This window comes from Plectrocnemia conspersa, unplaced genomic scaffold (genome assembly GCF_051122295.1).
Source record: "Plectrocnemia conspersa isolate PC_06_02 unplaced genomic scaffold, ASM5112229v1 ptg000001l, whole genome shotgun sequence".
Taxonomy (NCBI): Eukaryota; Metazoa; Arthropoda; class Insecta; order Trichoptera; family Polycentropodidae; genus Plectrocnemia; species Plectrocnemia conspersa.
In genome coordinates, this window is record NW_028277165.1 from 32,112,611 (window position 1) to 32,121,760 (window position 9,150).

The following is a 9,150-nucleotide window of genomic DNA, read 5'->3' on the forward strand; positions in this document are numbered from 1 at the left end:
CAATTTTGTATAAATGAGGATATATATTTTTAATTTCCTCCAAAAATATGTTTTTTTTTTGTATCCAATCTTTGTACATGGTTAAATTATTCAATACGAATCCAATGTCCACATCTGTATAAATAGGAAATTTATGTGTCTATTGCTAATTCTTTACTTCTTAAAAAATCGTCTTAATCGTTTGAACATTTTCATCGGATGTTTCACTAGATAAGTGTACGTCACTTCTTCACTTTATTTCCCGAAAAACAAGCCTAATACTCTATTATTGTACGAGTTGACAACCAGCTACTGCAACGAACGTCACAGCTTCCAAATTGTACACACATACATTCGCACGTGCTAGAGCCCAGTCACAGGAATAAAGTCGTATACGTCGCACGAAAATACGATTGTGTGTTTTTTGTTTCTACTTTTTGTTTCTGTTGAGAGTTTAAAAGAGATCGTAAATTTATTAAAATATCATACGTGTAATACTATTTAATCTGAACATAAATGATTTAACCCTATGTAAACTTGCAGGAATAATTCAACTGTATGCTGATGATACAGTGTTAATATATAACTCTAAAACATATAAAGACACGCAGAATGATTTGATCCATATTAATGAACGGATGAGATTAAACAAATTAACAATTAATGAAAAAAAAAACAAACTATATAATATTTAATGGCGATTTTAATATTTCTACTATTGTAAATAACTCACAAATTACAAAAAGTGATAATATAAAATTCTTAGGTCTGCATTTAGATAAAAGTTAAAATTTTTATAATCATATTGATTATATAATAATAAAAAGTATTACCAATGTCAAAAGTTTAATTTAGGTTTCAAAATATTTTATCATTTAAAACTAGATTAAGCATATATATTATTATTTGCATATTCATAGTCATTTAACACATATGTCTTGCGTCTGGGGGTTTACAAGTAAATTTAAAATAAAATCACTTGAGGTGATTCAAAATAGTGCCATAAAAAATGATTGAATTTGCCATTTGAAACTAACACAAAAGACATATATATGAAAACAAAAATTTTACCTATAACTATTCTTCCAAAATATGAATCAATAATGATAACAAAAAAAAATGTTAGAGGGAAAATCAATTATAAATACATACTAAATTTAAAATTAGAAAACAACAACATAACTATGAGATTAGATCTGTATATGATCTACACATCCCTCAACCGTTTTCAGTAAATATTATATACAGGGGCGGCATATTCGCGATGGGATCGTCTAGTGTTGTTCTTAACCCAGAATGCACTAAAACACATATAAATCCACGAAAAACAAAAGCTTAATAATAACCAATTTATTATTTTAAGAAATGCTGATTTTATGAGTCTGCAAAAAATGTATGGGGGCGGCAATTTTAAGAATCGCCCTGGGCAGCACATATCCTAGCTACGCCACTGTGATTTACCAATATCAACTAGAAATTAGTTTAAAGAAATTAAAAAATTGTTAGAACTTTAAAAAATGTGTGTATATGCGTATGTACGTTGTTATAATTTGTTATGCTTATTATTTTGATAAGTTTTTAAATGTGTTTATTATACTTTGTAATGCATATGTTTTCATTTTTAATTTATAACTTAAAATTGTATTAAAGTGTAAATATTTTCCAAAATTTTTGGTACAAATGACAAATGATTCTCCAATTGAGAAATAGATAAAAATGCGCCATCCATAAATAATCAGCTCTGAATAAATTTGACGTCTTTCAGAAAGTAGCTAGTGGTAGTAGCTGTTTTTATTATTTGTTAAAATTGACGTCGGATCGATGGATTGCGCAACCCGTTGGGCAACCCATTGGGCAATCCGTCTGTCAGTGGCTGGCTGACTGGCTGACAGCATGCGCTCGTTCGGTTGCAGCTCGTTCGGTCGCCGCTGAGATGGCGACGTTCCTGACTCCCAACCGCCACGGCTACAGCGTCCGCTTCTCGCCGTTCGATCCGGACCGGCTGGCCGTGGCGGCCAGCCAGTACTACGGGCTCGCGGGCGGCGGCACTCTCTTCCTGCTGCGCCTGTCGGCCGACGGCTCGGAGATCGCCGAGGTCGACTCGTTCCAATGGAGCGACGGCCTCTTCGACGCGGTGTGGTCCGAGACGGACGGAGACGTGGTGGTGACGGCGTCGGGGGACGGAGGCCTGCAGGTGTGGAACCTGTCGCGGCCCGGCCTGGCGCCGCTGTCTCTGCGCGAGCACAAGAAGGAGGTGTACTCGGTGGACTGGTCCCGCACCCGCCGGGAGCAGCGCCTCCTCAGCGCCTCGTGGGACTGCAGCGTCAAACTGTGGGACCCCACCAGGCAGAGCTCGCTCAACACCTACTTGGGCCACTCGCAGCTCGTCTACAACGCCATGTTCTCGCCGCACGTCTCCAACGCGTTCGCCTCCGTCTCCGGCGACGGCTACATGAAGATATGGAACGCCCACGACACCGTCAGGCCCACGGCCAGCGTGAAGGCGCACGACGCCGAGGTGCTGTCGTGCGACTGGTGCAAGTACGAGCAGAACGTTCTGGCCACCGCCGGCTCCGACGGCCTCATCAGGGGATGGGACGTCCGCAACCTGACGGCCCCCATCTTCGAACTCAAAGGTCTATTATAACTGTCCTTATTATAACTGTTCTTTGACCTCAACGTCTCTCTCGCTGTTTCAGGATGCGAATACGCCGTGAGAAGGGTCCAATTCTCGCCGCACGACCTCTCCGTGCTGGCCTCCGTGTCCTACGACTTCACCACTAGGTGAGTTTATCAACTTGCAAATCTATCAATTAACAAATCTCCACCTACACCTCCACCTCCGTTTCTCTGCTGCAGAATCTGGGACTTCAAACAGGGCTGCGACCCCGTGGAGACCGTCAAGCATCACTCCGAGTTCACCTACGGCCTCGACTGGAACGTCCTGAGAAAGAACCAGATAGCGGACTGCGGGTGGGACTCTCTAGTCCGCGTCTTCTCGCCCAGATGCCTCCGGTCGGACCGCTGAGTCAAACGACTCACTATTGTATATATGTATCATATTGTTATTAAATTTGTAAATAAAACATCGTAAGGGAGAAAATAAATCCTTTTTATTAAATAAATCACAGTTAATATCGCGCGTCGCGAAAGCACTCCACGCACATCTTGGACTGCTTCTTTTCGACGGAGACGACCGCCGTCCTCGTCCGGCATCTCTCGCACGCCGTCTCCGTCAGTCTGGTGGAGAACTGGACGAAGGCGTCGCCGAGCGTGGGCTCCAGCGCCGCGGCCCACAGCTCGTCGTCCGGAATATCCAGAGAGGGGTTCGGCAGCGGCGGCGGCTCCGTAACGACGTTCTGTAAAAAGTCGGAGATTAGATTCAGTCAATAGCCGAATAGTAGTAGAGAGAAAGAGCAGAGACGGACCGTGGTTTTGCGCGAATTGCAGTTTTTCCAGAACGACGCCTCGCGCTTGTCGTCGAAAGTCTCCTCGCCGGGATCTGTAAACGTATCTGTAGTACACAGAGCGAGTACAGAGCGAGTGAATAAAGAGATACGCACCTTCGTCCGGCAGGAGGATCCAGAAGGCGGCGCGGAAAAAGGACCTGAAGCCGGGGACTCGGAGCGGCAGCGACTCGGGGCGAAGCGTCCGCGCGCACAGCACGGAGAGCGACGCGGGCGCGGACATGGAGTAGACGAGGCGCACCGCCGACTGCGAGGCCGTCGACGACACCATGGGGTAGAGTCTGGAGTGTCTCCTGAGTCCGTCGAAGGAGACGCCTGCGATAGAGGGGTTAGGTCGAAATGGTTAGAACGGAGAATAGAGAACGGGGAACGCACCCACGGGCCGGCGGTTGACGTAGTAGCGCAGCGTGCCGCGCCACATGTCCAGGTAGACGCCGACGACGGAGCCCTTGCCGAAGCCCTTGCAGCGACGGGCGACGGCGCCGCCGTGCTGGGCGGCGCCCGTGTACGAGAGGCCGTACGACTCGCGGTCCAGCCCCAGGAACGAGGCGAACTGGTAACGGGCGGCGGCGAAGTCCACGCGCGCCGTGCCCGCCCCGATCATCACGTCCGTGCCGTACAGCTCGGTGAGCACCTTGATCTCCCAGTAGTGCAGCAGGTCCCTGTCGAGCGGCCGGCTGCCCACCACGGCCGCCGTCCCGCTGCTGTACCGCCGGTGGAACGTCACCTCGCGGCCGTCGTCGCTCAGCTCGACGTCGCCGCCGCCGCCGCCACCGCCGCCACCACCGCCGTCATCGTCGCCCCCCGTGCTCAGCCAGCGCCACGACGGGGCTGCAACCGACCGCGTCGTCCTTTACTAGCTAACGTCGCTAAAGCGGAAGCGCACTCGTCTCGTCCTCAACCCACCCTCGCCGTCCTCGGCGCAGCGACACGTCACGCGGGGCGGCGGCCTCGAGTCCCACGCGCGCCCGGGGGGGAACGGCGCGCCCCCCGAGGCGCTCCAGCAAGCGCAGAACGGCCCCGACATCGGCTGTCACTCCCGTCGCGGCTCCGTCCCTTCCGACCGACGAGTTAACCGAAGAGCTAACAGAAGAGCTAACAGAAGAGCTACCGTAAGAGCTAACCACAGCGCTAACCGACTCCCTTCGGCGTTAGTATATGCACATGCAAACAATATTCATAGAATGGCAGCTTTAACTCATCAATCTTATTGCTCCGATATTAACAAAATTATTCAATAAATGTTTAAAAGAGGAAAGATTCCCAGAGTCCCTAAAAATTGCAAAAATAATTCCAATATATAGAGGTGATGATAAAAATAACACTAATAATTATCGCCCTATATATATTCTACCAATCATATCAAAAATATTTTAATCAATTATAGCTAATAGAATTAATGAATTTTTAAAAAGTATAAATTTTTTATCTCATTTACAATATGGATTTAGAAGCAAATCCAATACAAAATACGCTGCTTTTGATTTAATTAATGAAATACAACAACACCTTAATGATAAAAATAAAACTTCAGCAATATTTATAGATTTAAAAAAAGCTTTTGATACAGTAGATCATAACATATTATTAAAGAAATTAAACCATATTGGAATAGTTGGACCAACACTAAATTTATTAAGAAGCTATTTAAATAATAGACAACAAGTAGTAGTAATAAATGGTATACAAAGTGAATATGAGGTGGTCAAGTGTGGAATTCCACAGGGTTCTATTTTAGGTCCGTTACTATTTAATTTGTACATAAATGATTTAACTCTATGTAAACTTACAGGAAGGATTCAACTGTATGCTAATGATACAGTGTTAATATATAACTCTAAAACATATAAAGACATGCAAAACAACATGCAGAATGATTTGATCGATATTAATGAATGGATGAGATTAAACAAATTAACAATTAATGAAAAAAAAAACAAATTATATGATATTTAAAGATGATTTTAATATTTCTCTTAATGTAAATAACTCTCTAATTACAAAAAGTGATAATATAAGATTCTTAGGTCTGCTGTTAGATAAAAATTTAAATTTTTATAATCATATTGATTATATAATAAAAAAATTTTTACCTATGTCAAAAATTTTATACAGGTTTCAAAATATTTTATCATATAAAACTAGATTAAGCATTTATTTTTCACACATTCATAGTCATCTAACATATATGTCTTACGTCTGGGGGTTTACAAGTAAATTTAAAATAAAATCACTTGAGGTGATTCAAATTAGTGCCATAAAAAATTTATTGAATTTACCGTTTGATACTCACACAAAAGACATATATATGAAAACAAAAATTTTACCTATAACTATCCTTCCAAAATATGAATTAATAATGATAACAAAAAAAACGTTAGAGGGAAAATCAACTATAAATACTAAATTTAAAATTAGAAAAGAGCAACACAAATGTGAAATTAGATCTACGTATGATGTACACATCCCTCAACCATTTTCAGTAAAGTTTGGAACAAATTCTTTAAAATATATAGCTTTTAAAACATATAATGATTTACCAATATCAACCAGAAATAACTTTAAAGAAATAAGAAAATATTTTTTAAAAAAATTCATCGAACTTTAAAAAAAAAATGTGTGTATATGTTTATGTTTGTATATTTATATGTATATATGCATATGTATATGTGTATGTACATTCTTATTTTTTGTTATACTTATTATTTTGATAAGAGTTTAAATATGTTTATTATACTTTCTAATGTATAAGTTTTTATTTTTCATATTTAACATAAAACTGTAATAAAATGTAACCGTAGAATGAGTAATTTTATACTCATGCGGAATTACGTTAATAAATAAATAAAAAAAAAAAAATTATTTTAATAAATTCAGGCAGTGGCGTTACTAATGTTTCGAGCCGGAATAAAATGTACTTATTATTACTTTTATTTATTGTAAATTTATTTTTTCAACATAAATTTAAATTTACGCTCGCATAAGCGCAAATGTGTATTTCCAGGACAAAGTCAAACATGCAATGAACAGCCGATCGATCAAATTTAACGTTTATGAAACTTCACGATCCTCCCGTTGACGTTTCGAGCTTAAAACGTAATCAAACAGGAATATGTAAAGAGACGACACTCAAGATAAAATCTAAAAAATATTATAATGTTTTAAATATAACAAAATAATTAAAATATTTAAATTTCTAATATAAATAATCGTAGCAGATTTTAATTATTTTATTGTTAATTTTCTAAAAATAATATATTATATTTATTCGTATTTAATATGTACGTTATGTACGAATTAATAAATTGCATATTTACATGTATGCTTTTTTAAAGTTTAAATTTAAACGTTTTAAGTAATAATCATTAACGACAGTACTGACAGAGAGGAGCTTTTCTGCATGTATTGTAAATTAAATAAATTATTTCCTACTCTACGGTTATTCGAGCCTAGGGTTTGAATAAATTATGTAAAAATATATCAGTACATTTTAAAACTCTACAAAAACGAGTTGTGTAAAATAATTTTCATATATTAAATTAAATTAAATTCTTAACGGAAACGTTACTGCAATCATATAAATACATTTATGTATATTGTTAAACCATCTTTCCTTTTTACCGAGGGTATCTAAACGACACGTACGAGAAAAAAATATTAAAATATAACTTGACAATTGCGCGATTTAAACAAATGATATTCCGCATGAAGATAACGACAAATTAACACAATGGGAGAAAACGATCCTTTTGAACTTAACCAATGTATAAATAATGCGTCAAAACGCGTTTATTTTTCACATCGTTATTACCCTCGTAAATACAGAGAATCCATATTATTTTTTACATTACGGTTTACACAAACAGTACGCCATCAGGCGACAGAAAAAACACAATCGATATTCGCCGAAATGTGTTCATATAGCAAATTTCACCCTTTCAAAGCGTAGACATATTTTGCTGGTCGAATATTCAAACGCAACAATCAGTCGACTGATCTCTGCGATGTTCCGATTCGCCGGAGACGTTCCGAACCTTTCGTACAGTCGATTCGGAACGTTTCCGCGAATCGACGGTACGAAAAGACCGACTACAAGAAAAACGAGGCAGGCGGCAGAGAGGCTTTAAGAATATACGACTCTCTAATATTTCGCTTCGGTATATGTATTATAACTAAATAAACTGTTACCATGCTTCGGTATATGTATTATATAACTAAATACATTTTACATTAAATAATTCGGGTATTTGTTTTTATAATATATAAAACGAGCCATATTTTAAGAAAAATATAGTTAAATATGAAAAACGGAATGTGATTGTAAAACTAACGTAATCTAAATAGTTCAATGATATATTGTGACATAGGTGTGAGGAGAGGGGGGATCATGAAAAAGATGTAATATTATTTACGGAAGCCGCTCAAGTAGTAATATTGTGTTGAATGATCGACTGTTGTATAAAGTACTCATCCTACGAGTATATCATTTTTGGATTTAACGAAGTAGAATAAGGTAGAAACGGTAAGCAAAATCTGTATCTAATTTCCACCCGTCACCATCCGTCCGCCAAAATGTGATAATGTAAAAGCGAAGGAATCTTATGTTACTTAATCAAATAAAAAACTCAATATAAAAATGCAGTGCTTTTTGCTTTTAATGCAAAGACTCGATTTTCGTGTCATTAATTCGAATAAGAGAAATATGAATGAATTCAGGTTTTTATCGTAAATAAACAAAAAATGCAACCTTCCATCTGTCTTCTTTACAAGTGTCTAAATTCACAAGCAACGTTAAAAGAAACGACATTTTTCATTAGAATTTCATTTTGCAAAGTTATGACACTCTTTATTTTTACATTGGCCGCCATTTTATAACAAAATTTTATAAATTTTTTTCATACAAAACGTAAAGGGGGTGCACGGTAGTTTTATACGATACTGAAAATTTAATTTTCATACTTTAAAACCAAGCAGTTAAGAGCGTTAACTCTTCTGAAAGTCTCAAAATGGCTAGTATGGGGGTACGATCGTACTGATACATCGCTTGTTTTCAAGCAAAAATATATATTTTTTATATTTTATTTAGATGAACTTCAGGCTTCTCAACATTTCATGTATAGAGACCTTTTAGACAAAGTTCAACACTACTGAGTTATAAGTGATTGAATTTTAATACTTGTCGCCATTTTGCAAAAAATTGACAAAATGGATTTTGCTAACAAACATACACAGGATGTTTAAGAATTCTATACTGTCACAAAATTTTGGAATTCAAATATGTATAAATAAGCTCACACTGACCTTAACTATATTGAAAATCTTATGAGCGTATGTATGGTGGGTCGATCGACTCATCACACTAAACGTGTTTTGAAAAAAAAATACTTTTATTTTTTAATTTTAAATTTTTTTTTATAGTATCGTAAGTATAGTCGAAAGCTCTATTTGTATAAAAAGTTCAAGTCGATTTCTTAAATAGAAGCCTCATACGAGCGTTAACTATATGCAGAGTCGCATAAAAGCTCGTTCGAGGTCTCGGTCAATATGTCGTAAGACTCGGTTTTTATTTAAAAAAAAATAATTAAAAATTGCTTTTATATGCAAATTAAAATTCCAAACACTTTTTGCATACGACATTTTTATGTAGGATTTTATTTAGCAAAGTTATGACACTTTGAATTTTTACGATAGCCGCCATTTTGAA

At 38.0% G+C, this 9,150-nt stretch overlaps 2 protein-coding genes across 3 annotated transcripts; one reads left to right on the forward strand and one right to left on the reverse strand.

Moving 5' to 3' along the window:
• The first annotated feature begins 1,828 nt into the window (after window positions 1–1,828).
• Pex7 (peroxisomal biogenesis factor 7) lies at window positions 1,829–3,086 on the forward strand. The gene is made up of 3 exons (XM_088196371.1): window positions 1,829–2,615; window positions 2,679–2,763; window positions 2,839–3,086. Exons 1-3 carry the CDS (start codon window positions 1,913–1,915, stop codon window positions 3,005–3,007), a joined length of 957 nt encoding a protein of 318 aa, XP_088052497.1. The 5' UTR covers window positions 1,829–1,912; the 3' UTR covers window positions 3,008–3,086.
• On the reverse strand, window positions 3,075–4,523 carry LOC148239639 (SPRY domain-containing SOCS box protein 3). 2 transcript variants are annotated; one of them, XM_088196356.1, is made up of 5 exons: window positions 4,353–4,523; window positions 3,822–4,277; window positions 3,543–3,739; window positions 3,408–3,481; window positions 3,075–3,338 (listed from the first exon to the last, which is right to left on the reverse strand). In XM_088196356.1, the coding sequence occupies exons 3-5, from the start codon at window positions 3,715–3,717 to the stop codon at window positions 3,111–3,113; spliced, it is 477 nt and encodes a 158-aa protein (XP_088052482.1). In that variant the 5' UTR covers window positions 3,718–3,739; window positions 3,822–4,277; window positions 4,353–4,523; the 3' UTR covers window positions 3,075–3,110. The 2 variants fall into 2 exon arrangements, with proteins under 2 accessions (XP_088052482.1, XP_088052474.1); XM_088196348.1 differs by having other exon boundaries at window positions 3,543–3,761.
• Between the last annotated feature and the right edge of the window lie 4,627 nt (window positions 4,524–9,150).